General features: G+C 41.1%; 1 protein-coding gene and 1 long non-coding RNA gene across 24 annotated transcripts in view; one reads left to right on the top strand and one right to left on the bottom strand.

The window, feature by feature from the left end:
* LOC149268240 (uncharacterized) overlaps nt 1–24,616 on the top strand; it is a 50,039-nt gene that overhangs the window by 8,963 nt on the left and 16,460 nt on the right. The gene's annotated exons all lie outside the window — the stretch shown is intronic.
* The window catches only part of LOC108620537 (uncharacterized), a 180,157-nt gene that overhangs the window by 149,627 nt on the left and 5,914 nt on the right, over nt 1–24,616 (bottom strand). For 18 of the 23 annotated variants that reach the window (XR_016270937.1, XR_016270938.1, XR_016270939.1 and 15 more), the window contains 2 exons: nt 5,621–5,832; nt 5,492–5,563 (listed from right to left, as the gene is read on the bottom strand). Coding sequence is in view for 15 of the 23 variants with exons in the window: in XM_089473648.1 (XP_089329774.1) it covers nt 5,492–5,563; nt 5,621–5,832 (284 nt within the window). In the remaining 8 variants the exon portion in view is untranslated. Of the gene's footprint in view, nt 1–5,491; nt 5,564–5,620; nt 5,833–19,414; nt 23,255–24,616 lie in introns of those variants that run through there. The other 5 variants (XR_016270943.1, XM_089473662.1, XM_089473656.1 and 2 more) reach the window with 3 other exon arrangements.

Below are 24,616 nucleotides of genomic sequence, written 5' to 3'. Positions count from 1 at the left end.
ACTTGATATGCGCGCTGTAATTACGGACATTTAAAAAAAAATTTGAAGTCTCTAGCTCTTATATCTTCTGAAATCGACGCGTTCATACATACGGACAGACGGACAGACGGACGGACGGACAGACGGACAGACGGACAGACAGACGGACAGGGCCAAATCAACTCAGCTCGTCACCCTGATCAAGAATATATATACTTTTGTGGGGTCTGCCACGCCTCCTTCTGCCTGTTACATACATTTCAACAAAACCATTATACCCTGATTTCCCATTTTCAATGGGTTCAGGGTATAAAAAAAAAATAACATCCAAGAGGCTCGAACCTCCTACCCTAACATTACTTGCGTCGCCTTTAGCACCCGCACCACTGCTTTGGTTAACCAGCCAGTTGCTAAAATAGAATAGCTTATTAAGAGAGCGTCATCAGACAAAACTACAGGAACGGCTAGAAAGTCCAGAAATCAATCGAAATTCTAAGAATGTGAGAAAAGGCGCGCTTCTGACTGTACGCATACAATAGACGATGAGTGTGTGCACATGTATAGGAAAATCGCGCTGATCTGCTGCTAGCTTGAAGCCGGTATCAAATATATGGACATAAATATATATTATTAAAAGTCAAAATTGTATAAATTATTTATGTATGTAATGGCATGAGAAACGTTGTCGAGCGGTGTGGCATCCTAGTTACACAATAACAACAGGGTGGCAAATCCATTAAAAGCATAGCTCGCAAATAACTGTTAACACTTTTTCGTTGTCTGCAAAAAAGTGTCTTTCAGTGACACAGTCAAAAAAACTCAGACAGAAACTGTTTTTGTCGCGTCTGGCTTAGCTCTCTCGCGCTCTGAGGGAGATAGTTGTTTCTGTTTTCGTTTCCTCAAGTCAAACACTGATCGTTTGCTTGAGTTAAATGAAGTAACGGTAAGTTGCGTTTGTATGGGTAATCACGCGCGATTGCTGCGTTCTTTTTGTATGTATGTATGCGTGTATTTACATGCACACGAAGGCAAAAACATTTTCTGCTGAGTTTGTTAGTCAAAGTGTTTTTTGCTGAGAGTCTTTGTGTGAGGGAAAATCGTGTTAGTTTTACGCGACACTCATGTGAGAGCGTCAAACGAATGAGTCATCGCATTGCGTCTGAGCGAAACAGATGCTAAAGAAAACAGAGAGTGACGCTCAGAGAGAGACGTGTCTGCACAATATTTTTTGGTTATGATGCGAGAAAGAGAATAAACAAAAAAACGCTCAACTCTCATTTGCAAGCTCTGATTAAAAGACGAAGTCGGTGATTGAGACGGCGTTGATGAAAGAAGACGCGTAGAGACAAGCTGTTAAGAAGACATTAAAAGAAGAAAGACGTACACGCTGGTGATTAGAAGTCAAGTTTTCACAGTGTTCTAAAGTTGTTAAAGTCTCAATACTCTGCTAATTTCAATCACAAATACTCAATCTAATTAATAAATACACAATTATATACAAAATAATTGTTACATATATGTAATTTGAATGCAATGATGCAATGATCATAGCAATAGCTATCGATGATTTTTAATGGGATTTTAATGGGATCATGCCCTGTTTTTTGTTGCGCACTAGACTTGAAAATTGCACTATATACTCTGGTTGACACCGTTTGCGCTGTGAATGAGTCTTCTGCAATCGGTATCGCCCGACTGCAACGTTCTTACTTGTTTTGTATTATACTACATCTATTTCTTTTTAAAATAAAAAAACAATGGCTACTGTAGCAATAGGGAATAATTAAAAAAATTTTTTTTTGTAAAAACGTACAAAAAACAAGTAAGAAAGCTCTAGTCGAGAGATCCCCTGAACCCTTCGAGCAATAGGTGTTTCAATATTTTTTCGCGTCTTTCTGCTTACACAAGACACAAACACGCACACACACACACGCGCACACGCATACACACACAGGCATGTACAAACACATCATACACACACGCACACACACAGAGATACGCACGCACGCAAAAACGCGCATTGGCTGTTTATGGTGGTGGCTTACTAAGGGAACTTAATTGTTCAATAACTTTTCTTGTGGATGTAGTTTCTTCATGATACTTTCAGATTATGATTATATAATGGATATGTATGTATTTGCCAAAGCACAAGTTTTTAGTAATTGCTATACGCCTTTTACAAATGTGAGGGTGAGGGGGTGAATTAGGGATGGGAGGTGAATTTTGACAAAGCCCTAAATTCTTACTTGTTTTATTTCTGTTTCTTTAAGTAATTAACATTCTTAATTACTCTTTGGACCGTTGATAAGCTATACTACTGTATAATATTGTAAATTTGTTAACGCCTACTCTGTGTAGATCTCAAATGTGAGTGTTACATTAAATGTGAAGTGAAATACAAAAGTAGTTTGATTAATTGTGTTAGTGAATGTATAGATGTTGTTAGGAATCGCATCCTTCCGGGAAACGTCGTCTCTTTTGGGACTGGCATCCTGTTTGGGATTCGACCAGAGCCAATATTATGGGAATGACATTTTGCCTGGAGCCAACGTCCTGACTGAAACCAGTATTTTGACTGGGGCCAGCGTTCTGTCTGAAGCCATCGTCCCGCCTTACAGGATGATTAAAAATAGAAACTGCATTATTAGAAGGGATAGTAGTACTGCACATCCAACCATGTGCCCATCTCTGTTTGGCCTGTAATAGTTCCCATTTCTGCTTAAATATGTTTGATTGCAAGTGATTATTGAGCATCACGGAGTAACGTTTCCACTTCAGCCGTTGCGGAATGCACGGGTAGTTACCAATTCGTCTTGCCTCAGGATTGGGATGAGCAAGAAGCCGGCTCACATATTTATAACACAGTTTATTATAGATACTACCCTAAACACAACTAATAACAAGTAAGAAGACTAGTCGAGACTGCTCGACTAGGAGATACCCTGAACCCTCTAATTTTATATTCTAATCACTCTGTACTTCTTTTCGGCATACACACATACACACGCACGTAGTAGAATGCGCTCAGCTAACTGCGCAGTAAGCAGCGACTGCGCTTGGGCTGCGCTGGAGTGTGGGCAACATTATATGAATTTATTTGTTGAATAATTTGATTTCTAGACGTACAATCTTAATGAAACTTTTAGAGCGTAACATATGGTAAAAATGTATGTACATTCCAAAGCACACGTTTCTAGTACTTGAAATGCGCCTTTTATAGTGGTGACGGTCAGGGGGTGGGGGGTAAATTACAACAAAAATCGAAATTATATGAATGTAAGTCTACATTTAAAATTTGCAAGCTCTAGCTCTAAAGGTGTAGGAGATATAATTAAATAACTAGCTTTCGATAAGGTTTTTGATCGATAATAATATATCGTGAATAGTTAACGATATAAAAAGAATGATATGCGCGTGATATACACGGACCTAGGAACAAAACTTTCAAGTCTCTAGCTCTTATATCTTCTGAGATCGATGCGTTCATACATACGGACAGACGGACGGACGGACAGACGGACGGACGGACAGACGGACTGACAGACAGACGGAAAAGGCCAAATCAACTCAGCTCGTCGCCCTAATCAAGAATATATATACTTTGTGGGGTCTGCCACGCCTCCTTCTGCCTGTTACATACATTTCAATAAAACCATTATACTCTGATTTCCCATTGAAAATGGGTTCAGGGTATAAAAATGCCCATTTAGTATGGCTAAAATATGGAAATATGTAAAGAAAACGTGTATGCTGTGGGCGCAACGTACCCAGCGACCTCGAAAACTTCCAGAGACTTACTGCGCGGCGGTTCGTGGTGTACCCCGGTGGTAGAATCCAGTGGTGCAAGAGAGGGAGGAAATATCGTCATTGTTTTGGCGTCTGAGATTTTCTCTTTCCTTTTCTTTTTCAAGCGCGAAAAGTTTTGTCACTAGGCGTCACACTAGCGCTATTAATAACAAGTAAGAAAACTCTAGTCGAGAGTGCTCGACTAGATACTACCCTGAACCGAACTAATAAAAATGCCCATTTACTATGGGTAAAATTTCAATTTTGATGTATTTAAAAATATAAATGAAATACAAAACTCACTTAATAAAATATAAAAATATTTTGAACCAATTAAAAAAATTAACATAAGTTGCACCGCTCGGGAATCGAACCCGCGTCTTCTCGATCGAGTGTCACGCAGCTACTCACTGCGCCACCTCCCTTTCGGAAGCCGTTTTGCCAAAACTGAAATAGATTCACTGCTGCAGCGCCATCTAGCAATAACTAAATCAAACTAACTGCTGATGTGATTCTAAGAAACTGCTAGTATAACCAAACTTTTAAATACGCACATTTGGTATGGTTAAAATTTCAATTTCGGTGTATTTAAAAATATAAATTAAATAGAAAACTCATTTATGAAAATATAAAAATATTTTGAAACAATTAAAAGAATTAGCATCAGTTGCACCTATCGGGATTCAAACCGCGACCTTTCGATCGAGCGTTATGCCGCTAACACACTACGCCACCTCACTTCTGGATGGTTTGTTGACATAACTCACTGCTGCAGCGCCATCTACCAAAACTAAACCAAACTAACAGCTGATGTGATTCAAAGAATGTTCTAGAAGAAGTTTGAATGTGTGTGCACACGTATACGATGCTATTGTAGCTGCTACACGTGCGTTTGTTAATTGGCCAAATATTTGATGATTTTTAATTAATTTTTGACTGAACGGAATTTAATGAAACTTTCAGCATATGATCTACATATTATATTGAATATTTGAGAAATTTAGAAAAATGAAAAATCATTCACAATTAGCTATAGTGGCATCTGACTTGAACTTGAATGTTTTTATTCGATAAAAACATAACGGGTTGATTTATCGAATTTTAAAAGCAAACTCGACATCCGCGCTGTATATACGCTCATTTAAAAAAAAAAAAAAAACTTAAAGTCTCTAGCTCTTATATCTTCAGAAATCGTCGCGTTCAAACATACGGGCAGACAGACAGCCGGACAGGGCCAAATCAACTCAGCTCGTCGCCCTGATCAAGAATATATGTACATACTTGGTGGGGTCTGCCAAGCCTCTTTCTGTCTGTTACAGACTTTCAACAAAACCATTATACCCTGATTTCCCATTTTCAATGGGTACAGGGTATAAAAATATCGCATAATGTATTCGATATTTGGGCAACAAATATTTCAAATTAAATAAATTGATATATTGATATATTATCAGCAACCCTAGTTCAAGGTATACAAATTTAATTTTAGAAACAGAAATTTGGACTTTATGCTATATTATCAGACTTTTTGATCGTAGTGCATTGACAAGAGCTCATTGCGGTTAACATGAGCTAAGCGTAAATTCTAGTCAACAAGTTGTACTAATTGATAGGAATAGTTGACTTAAGAGATTAAATTGTAAGTTAACATATGAATTTTAAACCTAATTTGTAAAATAATAAATAATATTATATAATATAATATCGAGGAACAATTCCTCCTTACCTTACAAGTAGTTTCCATGGACTTTTTGATTTCCTCTATCACAGTAGTTAAAATCCCTAGAGTAGTCTCAATCTAATAAGGGTGGTAGGTTTAGAAATTTAGATGTTAAATAATAGCAAAGTTGCTTACTTCAGGTACAAGGTAGTTCACCAGCTCTTCTTTTTCATTAATGCTTAGTCCAATTAATACTTCAAGAGTATTACGCAATAATTGCAGAACTTGCGATATAAATATTGGTATGCGAGATCGGACGAATCTTACGATCTCATTTTTCTGATAACGAGTAAGGTGGGTGGCATTATTTATAAAGATTTTGCAAAATTGCAACATCTTAACGCAGCCTTAAAAAAAAGTTTGAAAAATAAAAAAATTGTTAATTAAGAAAACATATATTTTATATAATATGTTTATAGAAATTTAAAAAATTAGCAAATTATAATAAAATGAATGCAAATGAATTAAAATTTAAAATTTGGCGACTCTAACTCTAAAGATTTAGGAGATATTGTAATGAACTTCGGTTTATTGCAAATAACTGTCAACCGTTTTATTTTGTATGCTCTGTTAATGAACACAACCGAAAAATTGTAAACACACTCACTCTCGCTCTCAACAGGAGACTTCGTTTCTTCTTCTTCAATGGGAAATCAGGGTATAATGGTTTTGTTAAATGTATGTAACAGGCAGAAGGAAGCATGTCAGACCCCATAAAGTATATATATTCTTGATCAGGGTGACGAGCTGAGTCGATTTAGCTCTGTCCGTCTGTCCGTATGTTTGAACGCGTCGATTTCAGAAGATGTAAGAGCTAGGGACTTGATTTTTTTTTAAATAACCGTAGCGCGGATCTCGTTTTTTACCTTTACCTTTAAAATTCGATAACTCATCCCGATCTTTTTTTATCGATAAAAAATCTTATCGAAAACCAGTTATTAAATTATATCTTCTACACCTTTATTGCTAGAGTCTCCAAACTTTTAATGTATGTTTATATGCAATTTATACAATTTCGGTTTTTGTTAAAATTTACCCCCACCCCTATATTCACCCCCTCACCATCACTTTGGAAAAGGCGTATTTCAAATACTAGAGACTTGTGCTTTGGCGAATACATGCATATTGTTCATGCACATGCATGAACATAGAAATATGATAAGTATGGGAACATATGAATATACGAAGATCGTATACATGCCTCCGACGCACTCAACGACTAGCAAGTAGTGCGCTGGGAAAAGATAAGGATCACATGTACGGACTCTATAAATAGACAAATGGACACCAACCCTTGCAACCCCAGAGTCAGATATGTAAGAGACGAACGCTGAGCCTTACAACCTCAGCGATAGGATAAGAATAGCTAATAGACCAATGTTGAGCCTTACACACTCAGCAATATACGCACTAGATTTAAGGGTTGAAATTATGCATGAGTCTGGGTATATAAACCCAGGCTCAGAAGAATAAAGATCAATACGAAACTAAACACCACCACAGTCAAGTGTATTCATTCATGGTCCTTCGAGCCGGATCACAAGTCTACCAAATACCAAATGTTGTGACAGTTGTATATTAAATTAAAAAAAGTGGTTTCCTCTTTGGCTTACCAATCCACGCTGTGAGTAGAGGCACAGCAAGATCAACAAGGCGATCAAAACAAAAACACCTCCAACGGGTTAAGCCAAAAAGAAGATCAATCACAAATAAACAAAAACTACAACAACCGCAACAAGATGCTGTCAGACAAAGCCATTGAAGTTCTAAAGAAGCAAGCAAGCTTGTTTGACGTCGTGTTAAAGGCCATAGCTGATAAGGAGGCGTTAGCAGTCGTGAATAAGTTGACAGAAGAGTTCACTGTCAATCACGCGGCGCTAATACAACTCGGTATCCCAAGCAATCATCCGTATTTTATCCAGAATATATACGATGTATTGCGGGAAAATGTCAGGACCTACAAAGAGGCCCTTATGAAGGTCGAGATTACCGACCCCGATATGGACGCCGATAGACCATCCACTAGCAAGAATTGGCATATGCAAACTGAGGCACCCAGGGAACAGGAAATTCAACAAGAAGTACTGTTCTCAAAAAGCGGTTCGACCTCAATGGGCTATCTAGTAGAACTTGTGGACAAAAAAGCTCTAAAAGTAAGAAAAGAAATGGCAGAAGTGACTGCTATCTTAGAGCACAGCAACAGCGCAGATATTCTTGCCTATAAACGCAGGTTATCTTTCCGATGGAAAAAAGTTCAGTCAGCGCTAGCAGATTTGGAATCAAAATATGGAGAGCATTCCGCCTGCAGCGATGAAATAGAAGAACTGGAATGCAACGTCGATGAACTGTTATCTAGACTTGACAGAAAATTACACGACTTGCAAATTACAAAGGAAGACGTTCCAGAGCCACCGAAGTCGGATCTTCCCCAATTTGATGGAAGTCCCAAAGACTGGCCAACGTTCTTCGATATGTTCTCCGACATGGTTCACAAAAGGAAGGATTTCAGCGACACAAGGAAGCTGAACTACTTAAAATCATGTCTCAAAGGAGATGCCCAAATGGTAGTGAGCCATTTGTTAAGTGGATCATCTGCTAGCTACAATTCGGCGTGGGAACTTATATGTAAGCGCTATGAAAATAAGCGTAAGATATTCGCAAACGCCGTTAACCAGCTAGTGGACATGGAACTGCTGGAAAACGAAGATGAAAGCAGGATCCGACGATTCTTGGATACAGCAAATGAGAATATTTTCATCGCAAAACGAACAGCCCAAATGGGTAACGATGCTGATGCACTTATCGCTCAAATTTTGCTACGAAGATTCTCGACTGAAGTCCTACAACTTTACGAGCAACATGTAAAGAGGGCTAGAGAAATTCAATCCTTACAAAACGTACTAGAGTTTGTTGAGCAACTATACAATTCAATAGACGCAGTACAGATAAGGGACGTCCAGACGCTTGTTGAAGCAAAGAGAACGAGCCACAAAATATGCCGATTTTGCAACCTGGACAACCACGAAATTACCAGGTGTTCAAAATTTAAAGCAGAGCCAGTTAAAAAACGCAAGGAGTTTGTAACTAAAAGTGCTCTATGTTTTAAATGCCTAGGTTCCCATAGCATGAAAGAGTGCCAAAAGGATTGGTCATGCAAGTATTGTACCAAATCACACAACAATCTGCTTCACGAGGATGCGAACGAAAACAAGACCTTTAGTAGCAATTGTCTCAAAGAAAGCAACGGACAAGATACGCTGTTGGCAACTGCGCTTATTCGGATTAAAAACAAGTCCGGAAAATATGAGCAGCTAAGGGCCCTCATCGATGGAGGCTCGCAAAAGACATTGATATCTGAAGAGGCCGCTCAACGACTACAACTGCGCCGAATCAAGCGGAAAGTGGGAGTACAAGGAATTTCACAAAATGTTGAAGTTCTAAAAAACAGCGTTTGCTTGACAATCAAACCAAGGATGACAAGCAAATTCGTCACCAGAACGGAGGCACTTGTTATGGCAAAACTGCAAAGAGCTCTGCCGAGCAAGAAAATTGAAATGGACATCAATAAGGACTGGATGGGCTGCAAGCTGGCAGACCCACATTTCAATGAACCCAGCAGAATCGATGTTGTGATTGGCGTTGATTTACTCCCCTCAATAATGTTGGGAAAAGTTAAAAAAGTCAACGGTATGCTGGGGCAAAAAACTGAACTTGGATGGATTGTTTCCGGGAACATAGCTAGAGCAGTAAACAACAAGGTGATCAGCGCAACAACGACGATATGCCCGGATAACCTCGAACGCTTCTGGAAGCTTGAAAATAACTCAAGCGGCTCAAAAGAGAACAATAAATGGGATGGCGAAGGCCGGCTAGTAGTCTCCATACCATTTAAAAAAGACTTCGAGTCAGGAAAATCGCGCAAGCACGCTATGACACGATTACTGCATATGGAAAACAAATTCAGAAAGCATCTACAAATATTCACGGAATATAAAGACTTCACTTGGCATGGGAACCGCCACCTGAACAAAGGACCAAAGTAAGGTTCATCTGGATGTCACATTTTCTGGGCCCCGCAGAATGTTCAAGTACGAACATGAGACCTCAAGGATTGCAAGCATGGACATTTCGTCAAGATTATCAATAATTATCATATCTCTATTTCTCGTGTACACAAGTAAGAAAAGGAACCAGGGACAGGAATTGTCAGCTATTACTTTCTCTGGCCCCCCGCAGAATGTTCATGCACATGCATGAACATAGAAATATGATAAGTATGGGAACATATGAATATACGAAGATCGTATACATGCCTCCGACGCACTCAACGACTAGCAAGTAGTGCGCTGGGAAAAGATAAGGATCACATGTACGGACTCTATAAATAGACAAATGGACACCAACCCTTGCAACCCCAGAGTCAGATATGTAAGAGACGAACGCTGAGCCTTACAACCTCAGCGATAGGATAAGAATAGCTAATAGACCAATGTTGAGCCTTACACACTCAGCAATATACGCACTAGATTTAAGGGTTGAAATTATGCATGAGTCTGGGTATATAAACCCAGGCTCAGAAGAATAAAGATCAATACGAAACTAAACACCACCACAGTCAAGTGTATTCATTCACATATCCATGTTATAATCATAATCTGAAAGTTTCATAAAGGTTGTATGTCCACAAAAAAGTTATTAAACAATTAACTTTTCGTGCTTGTGTGTGTATGTGTTATGTGTATGTTTGTGTGTATATATGTTCTAAGAACTGGCCAAAAATGAGGAGTCTACGGCCACTAGAGTCGTGGCAACCGGCATTTATAGTGCCCATATTGCGGCATTTTTATGCGTCAGCCATCTATTTATATCTTTGTTCACATAAATAGGCCTAACAGGCATTGATAGCACGGTAGGAAATATTTTTATAAAGTGATAAAATATAAACAAGTAAGAAAGCTCCAGTCGAGACTGCTCGACTAGGAGATACCCTGAACCCTCCAAGCTGATATTCTAATCATTCTGCACTTCTTTTATGCACACATACATACACATGCATCCAGACGCACGTATAGCAACGCGCTCTGCTGACGGCGCAGTAAGCAGCGACTGCGCTTGGGCTGCGCTGCAGTGTGGGCATATTATGAGAATTTATTTGTTGAATAATTTCTTTTGTAGACATACGATCTTAATGAATTCAGAGCGTAATCATATGGTGAATATGTGTGTACATTCCAAAGCCCAAGTCTCTAGTACTTGAAATGCGTTTTTTACAAATTGGGTGAGAAGGGGGCGTGGTATCCAAAAGCTGTAAATTACAATATCTTTGTATCCATTAGCTTTATATACAACGCAGCTAGCTGCGCAGTAAGCAGCGACTGCGCTTGGGCTGCGCTGGAGTGTGGGCAACATTATATGAATTTATTTGTTGAATAATTTGATTTCTAGACGTACGATCTTAATGAAACTTTTAGAGCGTAGCATATGGTAAAAATGTATGTACATTCCAAAGCACACGTTTCTAGTACTTGAAATACGCCTTTTATAGTGGTGACGGTGAGGGGGTGGGGGGTAAATTACAACAAAAATCGAAATTATATGAATGTAAGTCTACATTTAAAATTAGCAAGCTCTAGCTCTAAAGGTGTAGGAGATATAATTAAATAACTAGCTTTCGATAAGGTTTTTGATCGATAATAATATATCGTGAATAGTTAACGATATAAAAAGAATGATATGCGCGTGATATACACGGACCTAGGAACAAAACTTTCAAGTCTCTAGCTCTTATATCTTCTGAGATCGATGCGTTCATACATACGGACAGACGGACGGACGGACAGACGGACGGACGGACAGACGGACTGACAGACAGACGGAAAAGGCCAAATCAACTCAGCTCGTCGCCCTAATCAAGAATATATATACTTTGTGGGGTCTGCCACGCCTCCTTCTGCCTGTTACATACATTTCAATAAAACCATTATACTCTGATTTCCCATTGAAAATGGGTTCAGGGTATAAAAATGCCCATTTAGTATGGCTAAAATATGGAAATATGTAAAGAAAACGTGTATGCTGTGGGCGCAACGTACCCAGCGACCTCGAAAACTTCCAGAGACTTACTGCGCGGCGGTTCGTGGTGTACCCCGGTGGTAGAATCCAGTGGTGCAAGAGAGGGAGGAAATATCGTCATTGTTTTGGCGTCTGAGATTTTCTCTTTCCTTTTCTTTTTCAAGCGCGAAAAGTTTTGTCACTAGGCGTCACACTAGCGCTATTAATAACAAGTAAGAAAACTCTAGTCGAGAGTGCTCGACTAGATACTACCCTGAACCGAACTAATAAAAATGCCCATTTACTATGGGTAAAATTTCAATTTTGATGTATTTAAAAATATAAATGAAATACAAAACTCACTTAATAAAATATAAAAATATTTTGAACCAATTAAAAAAATTAACATAAGTTGCACCGCTCGGGAATCGAACCCGCGTCTTCTCGATCGAGTGTCACGCAGCTACTCACTGCGCCACCTCCCTTTCGGAAGCCGTTTTGCCAAAACTGAAATAGATTCACTGCTGCAGCGCCATCTAGCAATAACTAAATCAAACTAACTGCTGATGTGATTCTAAGAAACTGCTAGTATAACCAAACTTTTAAATACGCACATTTGGTATGGTTAAAATTTCAATTTCGGTGTATTTAAAAATATAAATTAAATAGAAAACTCATTTATGAAAATATAAAAATATTTTGAAACAATTAAAAGAATTAGCATCAGTTGCACCGATCGGGATTCAAACCGCGACCTTTCGATCGAGCGTTATGCCGCTAACACACTACGCCACCTCACTTCTGGATGGTTTGTTGACATAACTCACTGCTGCAGCGCCATCTACCAAAACTAAACCAAACTAACAGCTGATGTGATTCAAAGAATGTTCTAGAAGAAGTTTGAATGTGTGTGCACACGTATACGATGCTATTGTAGCTGCTACACGTGCGTTTGTTAATTGGCCAAATATTTGATGATTTTTAATTAATTTTTGACTGAACGGAATTTAATGAAACTTTCAGCATATGATCTACATATTATATTGAATATTTGAGAAATTTAGAAAAATGAAAAATCATTCACAATTAGCTATAGTGGCATCTGACTTGAACTTGAATGTTTTTATTCGATAAAAACATAACGGGTTGATTTATCGAATTTTAAAAGCAAACTCGACATCTGCGCTGTATATACGCTCATTTAACAAAAAATTTAATTCTCTAGCTCTTATATCTTCGGAAATCGACGCGTTCAAACATACGGACAGACGGACAGACAGACAGACGGACAGGGCCAAATCAACTCAGCTCGTCGCCCTGATCAAGAATATATATACTTTGTGGGGTCTGCCACGCCTCCTTCTGCCTGTTACATACATTTCAACAAAGCATTATACCCTGATTTCCCATTGAAATTGGGTTCAGGGTATAAACATCAGGTGCATTCACTCTAACAGCTGTTAGTAGTGCTGGAAATTGCAGCGGACAATCAGCTGCTCACTAACGTTGGTGAGTTGCTAAGTCTAAGGAAAGACAGCAACCTAACATCTGGAGTGAAGACGCAGTTACTAAAAGTAGTGCATACTTTCGGGCTCTTGCTGTAGTTAAGCTGAATTTAAGGCTGGTCAATCCCCATAAGACGGCCGAAAAGCTCTGCACCCGACCGGTTAAAAACTGCGAGGTGCAGACCATGCCTTTCCAGAAAGTAGTTTAGAAAGTGAGTACTAGCGCGATCTCAGGTAGCAATACGCCCAAGCGGTCGAGGGAAGTTGCCACCGATTAGAGGAAAACACCCTCAAAAAAGCCGAGGCCCAATAAAAGCGTAGGGAACCCAAAAGAGGATGCTAGGGGTCGGAAGGCCATTATAGCAGGATATTTGAACTCATGGGCATTAAAATGGGGTAGCCACACAACGAATGCCAGAGGTCGTATCTTACTGGAGATTTTCGCGACACTAGATGTTGCACTGCTCAACACTGACCACGAGTTCACCTTCAATCGGGCTGGATACGGATCTGTAATTGACATTACTTTTGTCACTTCATCCCTCGTTCGGGAAGCAACATGGAGCCATTGCGATAGCTATACGGGAAGCGATCATACAGCACTTCTGTTCACAATAGGTGAGCCACCTGCCAGGGCGTCAACCTCGTGGAGGGAATCGTATCGGCTGGATACTTTTGATCCCGCGGCTTTTTCAGAGGCCATTCAGTCTCTGGGCACAATTGGTAATGCTGAGGCCAGAGCATGCCGAATGGTGGCCCAAATACAGAGTGCAATAGCAGCATGTTACGCCGCAAGCAGTTCACGCGACAACAAGAGCCTACACATTGGTGGAATGCACAAATAGGTGACATTCGACGCAAATGCATCCAGACGACAAGAAACTATCAACGTGCCCCGGGTAGGTCTACGTTTTTTGAGAAACAAATAGCTTACCAGGCAGCTAGAAGACAGTTGAAGAAGGCCATTCGGGCAAGCAAGAGAGAATGCTTCTTAGAGTTGTGTGACTCAGCCGAATATGACCCTTGGGGCAGAGCATACAAGATAGTAGTTAAGAAACTATACGCAGGTGAACAGGTACAGCCTACGGATCGTCTGGAGCTTAAATCGATTGTGGAAACGCTCTTTCCAAAAAGATTAAGCTCCATTCATGCCCCGGACTCCGGGTCTGCTAATCAGGGCTCAACATAGCTCCGGGGCCGGACGGGATCGCAAATCGCTAAAGCTAGCCCTTGCCTTGCACCCTAGTACGTTCGCCAAATTATTCAATGAATGCTTGATACAAGAGACATTCCCTGCAAAATGGAAGACCCAGAACCTGGCTTGCAAACCACGAGACGAGCCATCTTCATACAGACCGATCTGCCTCTTAGACACCATAGGAAAGGTGTTTGAGAAATTGATCTGCTCTAGACTAGAGACTGCTATTGCTAGCGCCGGAGGCCTATCACCAAATCAATTTGGATTCCGGAAGGCCCAGTCAACAACGGATGCTCTAGAAAAGTTGTTGGCCTGGCAACTTCCGCTATCCAAGGCACCAGATGGAAGCACGGGACGAAGCAATACTGCATCATCGCGACCCTGGACGTTAAGAACGCCTTCAACACAGCTAGTTGGGATATGATACTGAATGCGCTGTCACAATATAATATCCCTAAATATCTAAAAGAGATAATAAAGAGCTACTTCAGAGGAAGAACACTGGTATACATCACGAGTGAGGGTCCCCAAACTCATACAGTGTCAGCTCGACTACCCCAAGGCTCAGTGCTGGGGCCTCTCCTATGGAATATCACGTACGACGGCGTACTGCGCTTGGATGTACCAGCAGGTGCGCACACCATTGGCTTTGCTGATGATGTGGCTGTCGTCGCCATAGGCAAGGAGCTTAAAGATACAGAGGATATGTGTAGCGAAAGTATCAATCGCATACGAAGCTGGTTGACAGGAGCTGGCGGCGCACAAGACGGAAGTTGTCCTAGTAAGCAGTCGCAAAAAAGTAGAGACTGCCAATATAAGGATAGGCAGCGTCAGCATCGCGTCAAAGAGGGCGAATAAATATCTTGGCGTCATGTTAGACACAAGATTAACTTTCCGCGAGCACTTAGAATATGTGCATAAAAAGGCAGCTGATTCTTGTAGAGCTCTCTCAAGAATTATGCTTAACACGCGGGGACCTAAACAGCAACGACGTATTCTTCTAATGAGCGTCATTAGGTCTGTCATCCTCTATGCTGCGCCAATATGGTCAAGAGCGATGGCAACGCCGAGCTACAGCCGGGGCATTTGCGCGATCTACAGACTTAGCGCAATTAGAGTCAGCTTTCAGGACTATCTCCGATGATGCGGCGCTTGTCATAGCCGGCATGGTGCCACTGGAGTACCTGGTCGCCAAAGCCGTGGAGCGGAATTCGCACGCACCTGTGCGACACAACGCTATCAGGGTGAACAGCATTGCACGATGGCAAAGGAAGTGGAATAGCTCAGCTAAAGGGCGGTGGACGCACGAGCTCATCCTGGAGCTTGAACAATGGGTTAACCGCAAACACGGCGAAGTTAACTTCTACCTTTCGCAGATCCTATCGGGCCATGGATGCTTTCGGAGCTATTTGAAGCGCTTTGGTTACGAGGAAACTGAGTGCCCCTGGTGCGGGCGAGGGCATGTGGAAGACGCCAGCCACATCCTTTTCGTATGTGGACGGTTCCTGGAGGAGAGGCGTCGTCTGGAAGAGGGAGTGGGCCGCTCCATCAGAGCGGACAACATAGTCAACGACATGCTGGAATCGGAGGAAGCTTGGGAATTAACAAGCAGCTTCGCGGCCACAGTGATGATGGAGCTCCGCAGAGTCGAGCGAATTAAAAGACGAGCTGTCCCAGGCTCAGGTAGCGCATTGTGCTTGCGAAGCAATGCTTTACGGCCGTCCCCCAAGCATTACGTGCTATCGTAGCCACCACACAACTTGCAACTTGTAATATAATAAGATGGTCAATAAACGAATAAAAAAAAAAAAAAACAATTAAGAAGACTCTAGTCGAGACTGCTCGACCTGGAGATACCCTGAACCCTATAATCTGATATTCTAATCACTCTGCACTTCTTTTCGACACACATACATACACACGCACGTATTAGAACGCGCTCTGCTAACTGCGCAGTAAGCAGCGACTGCGCTTTGGCTGCGCTGTAGTGTGGACAACATTATTAGAATTTATTTGTTGAATAATTTAATTTCTAGACGTACAATCCAAATGAAACTTTCAAAGCGTAATCATATGGTAAAAATGTATGAACATTCCAAAGCACACGCCTCTAGTACATGAAATACGCCTTTTACAAAGGCTTGGGTGAGGGGTGGATTTAGGGGTGGGGGGTAAATTACAAAAAAAGTCGAAATTATATAAAATACATATAAGTCTACATTTAAAATTTGCAAGCTCTAGTTTTAAAGGTGTAGGAGACATAATTAAATAACTAGCTTTCGATAAGGTTATTGATCGATAGTAAAATATCGAGAGTAGTTTTCAATATATAAAGAAAAACTTGATATGCGAGTGATATACACGAATCTAGAAAAAAAAATTTCAAGTCTCTAGCTCTTATATCTTCTGAGATCGACGCCTTCAAACATACGGACAGACGGACAGAGCTAAATCAACTCAGCTCGTCACCCTGATCAAGAATATATATACTTTGTGGGGTCTGCCACGCCTCCTTCTCCCTGTTACATACATTTCAACAAAACCATTATACCCTGATTTCCCATTGAAAATGGGTTCAGGGTATAAAAAATGAAATATGTATGAAAAAAAAAAAAGAAGATTATTATTTAATAATGATTTTAACATCGAAGAGGTTTCGAACCCTACCCTAACATTACTTGCGTCGCCTTTAGAACCCGCACCACTGCTTTGCTTGACCAGCCAGTTGCTAAAATAGAATAGCTTATTAAGAGAACGTCATCAGACAAAACTACAGGAACGGCTAGAAAGTCCAGAAATCAATCGAAATTCTAAGAGTGTGAGATAGGGCGCGCTTCTGTCTGTACGCATAGAATAGACGATGAGTGTGTGCACATGTAAAGGAAAATCGCGCTGATCTGCTGCTAGCTTGAAGCCGGTATGGATATAAATATATAATAAAAATCAAAATTGTTTAAGTGATATACAGTGCTTATCATAATTATAGCCCACTTTTAATCTACGTAAACGAATAAGCTGAAAATTTTTCCAAATGGCATATTTCTTCAAAATCTTCAGAAATGAGTAGTTCAATATTTCAATTATGAATGGCAAAAAATTGTTTAACTTAAAATTATCGATTTAATAACGATTTCTTAAAAAGGAGTAAAAAAACAAAGAAAAACAGCACCCATTTGCTGTATCAAAATTATGGGTCAATAAAAACAACTAATGTTAATATTTAGTCCGACCTCCATTTGGCTTAGTTAACTCAAATATTCACTCCCACAATGAAACGACTACATTTAATAAAAGGTCCTTTTCGAAACTTTGCCATTCATTTAGAAATTGTGTTTTAAGATCTCCAAGTGTCTCCAATTGGCGATTTTTGGATATACCCGCCTTGCATTACCCCAGACATTTTCTATCGGGTTGAAATTTGAAGAACATGCTAGCCAAGGACATCAACATGACATTCTTCAAATACTCCTTTGTACGTCTGCTCACATGGATTCTGACATTATCCTTTTGGAAAACCATAGTTTTCTCATGAAACTCCCTTAAATATGGAATGAGAGTACTATCCAGAGCCTGAACATACTCTTCACTGTTCATTCGGCTCATTACAAACTTCAATTCCAAGGTACCAAATGAACAAAATGTACCCTAAATCATGACGGAGCCACCTCCAAAGTCTATCCTTGGAAAAAACATAAAGTATATATATTCTTGATCAGTGCGACGAGCTGAGTCGATTTAGCTCTGTCCGTCTGTCCGTATGTTTGAAGGCGTCGATCTCAGAAGATATAAGAGCTAGAGACTTGAAATTTTTTTTTCTAGATTCGTGTATATCACTCGCATATCAAGTTTTTCTTTATATATTGAAAACTACTCTCGATATTTTACTATCGATCAATAACCTTATCGAAAGCTAGTTATTAATTATGTCTCCTACACCTTTAAAACTAGAGCTTACAAATTTTAAATGTAGGCTTATATGTATTTTATATAATTTCGACTTTTTTTGTAATTTACCCCCCACCCCTAAATCCACCCCTCACCCAAGCCTTTGTAAAAGGCGTATTTCATGTACTAGAGGCGTGTGCTTTGGAATGTTCATACATTTTTACCATATGATTACGCTTTGAAAGTTTCATTTGGATTGTACGTCTAGAAATTAAATTATTCAACAAATAAATTCTAATAATGTTGTCCACACTACAGCGCAGCCAAAGCGCAGTCGCTGCTTACTGCGCAGTTAGCAGAGCGCGTTCTAATACGTGCGTGTGTATGTATGTGTGTCGAAAAGAAGTGCAGAGTGATTAGAATATCAGATTATAGGGTTCAGGGTATCTCCAGGTCGAGCAGTCTCGACTAGAGTCTTCTTACTTGTTTTTTTTTTTTTTTATTCGTTTATTGACCATCTTATTATATTACAAGTTGCAAGTTGTGTGGTAGCTACGATAGCACGTAATGCTTGGGGGACGGCCGTAAAGCATTGCTTCGCAAGCACAATGCGCTACCTGAGCCTGGGACAGCTCGCCTTTTAATTCGCTCGACTCTGCGGAGCTCCATCATCACTGTGGCCGCGAAGCTGCTTGTTAATTCCCAAGCTTCCTCCGATTCCAGCATGTCGTTGACTATGTTGTCCGCTCTGATGGAGCGGCCCACTCCCTCTTCCAGACGACGCCTCTCCTCCAGGAACCGTCCACATACGAAAAGGATGTGGCTGGCGTCTTCCACATGCCCTCGCCCGCACCAGGGGCACTCAGTTTCCTCGTAACCAAAGCGCTTCAAATAGCTCCGAAAGCATCCATGGCCCGATAGGATCTGCGAAAGGTAGAAGTTAACTTCGCCGTGTTTGCGGTTAACCCATTGTTCAAGCTCCAGGATGAGCTCGTGCGTCCACCGCCCTTTAGCTGAGCTATTCCACTTCCTTTGCCATCGTGCAATGCTGTTCACCCTGATAGCGTTGTGTCGCACAGGTGCGTGCGAATTCCGCTCCACGGCTTCGGCGACCAGGTACTCCAGTGGCACCATGCCGGCTATGACAAGCGCCGCATCATCGGAGATAGTCCTGAAAGCTGACTCTAATTGCGCTAAATGCCCCGGCTGTAGCTCGGCGTTGCCATCGCTCTTGACCATATTGGCGCAGCATAGAGGATGACAGACCTAATGACGCTCATTAGAAGAATACGTCGTTGCTGTTTAGGTCCCCGCGTGTTAAGCATAATTCTTGAGAGAGCTCTACAAGAATCAGCTGCCTTTTTATGCACATATTCTAAGTGCTCGCGGAAAGTTAATCTTGTGTCTAACATGACGCCAAGATATTTATTCGCCCTCTTTGACGCGATGCTGACGCTGCCTATCCTTATATTGGCAGTCTCTACTTTTTTGCGACTGCTTACTAGGACAACTTCCGTCTTGTGCGCCGCCAGCTCCTGTCAACCAGCTTCGTATGCGATTGATACTTTCGCTACACATATCCTCTGTATCTTTAAGCTCCTTGCCTATGGCGACGACAGCCACATCATCAGCAAAGCCAATGGTGTGCGCACCTGCTGGTACATCCAAGCGCAGTACGCCGTCGTACGTGATATTCCATAGGAGAGGCCCCAGCACTGAGCCTTGGGGTAGTCGAGCTGACACTGTATGAGTTTGGGGACCCTCACTCGTGATGTATACCAGTGTTCTTCCTCTGAAGTAGCTCTTTATTATCTCTTTTAGATATTTAGGGATATTATATTGTGACAGCGCATTCAGTATCATATCCCAACTAGCTGTGTTGAAGGCGTTCTTAACGTCCAGGGTCGCGATGATGCAGTATTGCTTCGTCCCGTGCTTCCATCTGGTGCCTTGGATAGCGGAAGTTGCCAGGCCAACAACTTTTCTAGAGCATCCGTTGTTGACTGGGCCTTCCGGAATCCAAATTGATTTGGTGATAGGCCTCCGGCGCTAGCAATAGCAGTCTCTAGTCTAGAGCAGATCAATTTCTCAAACACCTTTCCTATGGTGTCTAAGAGGCAGATCGGTCTGTATGAAGATGGCTCGTCTCGTGGTTTGCAAGCCAGGTTCTGGGTCTTCCATTTTGCAGGGAATGTCTCTTGTATCAAGCATTCATTGAATAATTTGGCGAACGTACTAGGGTGCAAGGCAAGGGCTAGCTTTAGCGATTTGCGATCCCGTCCGGCCCCGGAGCTATGTTGAGCCCTGATTAGCAGACCCGGAGTCCGGGGCATGAATGGAGCTTAATCTTTTTGGAAAGAGCGTTTCCACAATCGATTTAAGCTCCAGACGATCCGTAGGCTGTACCTGTTCACCTGCGTATAGTTTCTTAACTACTATCTTGTATGCTCTGCCCCAAGGGTCATATTCGGCTGAGTCACACAACTCTAAGAAGCATTCTCTCTTGCTTGCCCGAATGGCCTTCTTCAACTGTCTTCTAGCTGCCTGGTAAGCTATTTGTTTCTCAAAAAACGTAGACCTACCCGGGGCACGTTGATAGTTTCTTGTCGTCTGGATGCATTTGCGTCGAATGTCACCTATTTGTGCATTCCACCAATGTGTAGGCTCTTGTTGTCGCGTGAACTGCTTGCGGCGTAACATGCTGCTATTGCACTCTGTATTTGGGCCACCATTCGGCATGCTCTGGCCTCAGCATTACCAATTGTGCCCAGAGACTGAATGGCCTCTGAAAAAGCCGCGGGATCAAAAGTATCCAGCCGATACGATTCCCTCCACGAGGTTGACGCCCTGGCAGGTGGCTCACCTATTGTGAACAGAAGTGCTGTATGATCGCTTCCCGTATAGCTATCGCAATGGCTCCATGTTGCTTCCCGAACGAGGGATGAAGTGACAAAAGTAATGTCAATTACAGATCCGTATCCAGCCCGATTGAAGGTGAACTCGTGGTCAGTGTTGAGCAGTGCAACATCTAGTGTCGCGAAAATCTCCAGTAAGATACGACCTCTGGCATTCGTTGTGTGGCTACCCCATTTTAATGCCCATGAGTTCAAATATCCTGCTATAATGGCCTTCCGACCCCTAGCATCCTCTTTTGGGTTCCCTACGCTTTTATTGGGCCTCGGCTTTTTTGAGGGTGTTTTCCTCTAATCGGTGGCAACTTCCCTCGACCGCTTGGGCGTATTGCTACCTGAGATCGCGCTAGTACTCACTTTCTAAACTACTTTCTGGAAAGGCATGGTCTGCACCTCGCAGTTTTTAACCGGTCGGGTGCAGAGCTTTTCGGCCGTCTTATGGGGATTGACCAGCCTTAAATTCAGCTTAACTACAGCAAGAGCCCGAAAGTATGCACTACTTTTAGTAACTGCGTCTTCACTCCAGATGTTAGGTTGCTGTCTTTCCTTAGACTTAGCAACTCACCAACGTTAGTGAGCAGCTGATTGTCCGCTGCAATTTCCAGCACTACTAACAGCTGTTAGAGTGAATGCACCTGATGTTTATACCCTGAACCCAATTTCAATGGGAAATCAGGGTATAATGCTTTGTTGAAATGTATGTAACAGGCAGAAGGAGGCGTGGCAGACCCCACAAAGTATATATATTCTTGATCAGGGCGACGAGCTGAGTTGATTTGGCCCTGTCCGTCTGTCTGTCTGTCCGTATGTTTGAACGCGTCGATTTCCGAAGATATAAGAGCTAGAGAATTAATTTTTTTGTTAAATGAGCGTATATACAGCGCAGATGTCGAGTTTGCTTTTAAAATTCGATAAATCAACCCGTTATGTTTTTATCGAATAAAAACATTCAAGTTCAAGTCAGATGCCACTATAGCTAATTGTGAATGATTTTTCATTTTTCTAAATTTCTCAAATATTCAATATAATATGTAGATCATATGCTGAAAGTTTCATTAAATTCCGTTCAGTCAAAAATTAATTAAAAATCATCAAATATTTGGCCAATTAACAAACGCATGTGCAGCAGCTACAACAGCATCGTATACGTGTGCACACATACATTCAAACTTCTTCTAGAAACATTTGTTGAATCACATCAGCTGTTATTTTCGTTTACTTTTGGTAGATGGCGTTACAGCAGTGAATCCATTTGAGTTTTGTCAACAGAGCATCCAGAAGTGAGGTGGCGTAGTGTGTTAGCGGCATAACGCTCGATCGAAAGGTCGCGGTTTGAATCCCGATCGGTGCAACTGATGCTAATTCTTTTAATTGTTTCAAAATATTTTTATATATTCATAAATGAGTTTTCTATTTAATTTATATTTTTAAATACACCGAAATTGAAATTTTAACCATACTAAATGTGCGTTTTTAAAAGTTTGGTTATTCTAGCAGTTTCTTAGAATCACATCAGCAGTTAGTTTGGTTTAGTTTTGCTAGATCTATTTGAATTTTGGCAAAACGGATTCCGAAAGTGAGGTGGCGTAGTGAGTAGCTGCGTGACACTCGATCGAGAAGTCGCGAGTTCGAATCCCAAGCGGTGCCACTTATGTTAATTTTTTTAATTGGTTCAAAATATTTTTATATTTTATTAAGTGAGTTTTGTATTTCATTTATATTTTTAAATACATCAAAATTGAAATTTTACCCATAGTAAATGGGCATTTTTATTAGTTCGGTTCAGGGTAGTATCTAGTCGAGCACTCTCGACTAGAGTTTTCTTACTTGTTATTAATAGCGCTAGTGTGACGCCTAGTGACAAAACTTTTCGCGCTTGAAAAAGAAAAGGAAAGAGAAAAGCTCAGACGCCAAAACAATGACGATATTTCCTCCCTCTCTTGCACCACTGGATTCTACCACCGGGGTACACCACGAACCGCCGCGCAGTAAGTCTCTGGAAGTTTTCGAGGTCACTGGGTACGTTGCGCTCACAGCATACACGTTTTCTTTAGATATTTCCACTTTCGCAGGGAAAAACTCGGAACAAGCTATAGTCAACGATGGATCACAATAACATCGACCACACTCCACGAAAATGCAACTCGAATCGTGGATTGTATGCCTGTGTGTGCGTGCGTGCGTCTGTGTGTGTGTGTTTGCGTGTTTCTTGTGTAAGCTGAAAGAAAGACGCGAAAAATTATTAAAATTGCTATTGTTCCAAGGGTTCAGGGGATCTCGTAGTCGAGTAGTCCCGACTAGAGCTTTCTTACTTGTTTGTGTTGAAAAAGTCTGGTCTAGATGTCCTGTCTAAGTTTTGTATGGTCAGTGATCTAAATTAATATATTCGACAAATTCGATATGTGTTTTAATGCGCCGATCTCTCAACGCTGTACTAGGGATAAGCTCTTGACAGCACTATCATCAAACCATACCTTGCAAATAACTGTCAAGCGTTTCATTTTGTATGCTCTGTGAACGAACGTTGTACACCTCATCAAGATCAGACTTTTCTTTACTCAGATGATTAATTATTATATGATTAGTTTTTAAGTTTTGACGATCAGGTGGATTATTAACCCATTACTGAAGAAAAGAATGCTGCCTGCCCGATTGGCCTCGACTTGGGTACGACGTGTTTTGTCTATAACGAGACATAGAAGGGTTAACATCCATTGGTTTGCTCAAAAATTGAGTAACAACCGTCGTGAGGTTACCTCTTAGCAATTTCTGGTTGTCATTGGTTTGTGCTACAGCGTTTGTGTCACTAACTAAAGTCGTTTGCCTGTTAGATAAATGTGGATTGCGAACACCTGTCACCGATTCTGAGTTATTGATTCTTTGATTTGGTTGCCTGCTCTTCGTAAACATTTCGGAAGAACCTTTTGCAAAATGCGAGGCAAAAGTATAACGTTCATGGTTTGCCCCAACTTCTTTTGCTAGTGCAAGAGCGAATGATAAATCAGAAGGCCTAGATGCAAATACTATATCGCATAGGGGTTTGTTTAATCCAGATATAAAGACCCTCAATACGTCGCCTTTATATTATTCATTAATTGCGTTAGCAATATCCGCTTCATAAGTCATAATAGTTTTTTCTATTTCGTCATAAAACTCAAGGATTGTCTTTGTTCCATGTCTCAATTGCGATAATTCCTGTTCCATAAGGTAAGCCGAACGCTTATCAGAGTAAGTAAAATCCAACCTAGCAATTATCGCATCGAAATTGAGCACTGTACTAAAAGATGATAATACATAGTCAGCAGCACCTCTAAATTTATTGCCCAGAAAATCGGAAGGAGATTTCACAGCTTCAAGCGTACCATACCACTAATACCACTAATTTAGTTTTTATAGACTGAACCCATTTTCAATGGGAAATCAGGGTATAATGGTTTTGTTGAAATGTATGTAACAGGCAGAAGGAGGCGTGGCAGACCCCACAAAGTATATATATTCTTGATCAGGGCGACGAGGTGAGTTGATTTGGCCCTGTCCGTCTGTCTGTGCGTCTGTCCGTATGTATGAACGCGTCGATTTC

Source organism: Drosophila arizonae, chromosome X (genome assembly GCF_054131065.1).
Source record: "Drosophila arizonae isolate 15081-1271.41 chromosome X, UAZ_ARI_1.0, whole genome shotgun sequence".
Lineage (NCBI taxonomy): Eukaryota > Metazoa > Arthropoda > Insecta > Diptera > Drosophilidae > Drosophila > Drosophila arizonae.
Note: the sequence above shows the minus strand (reverse complement) of the source record. Positions and strands in the feature narration are given on the sequence as shown.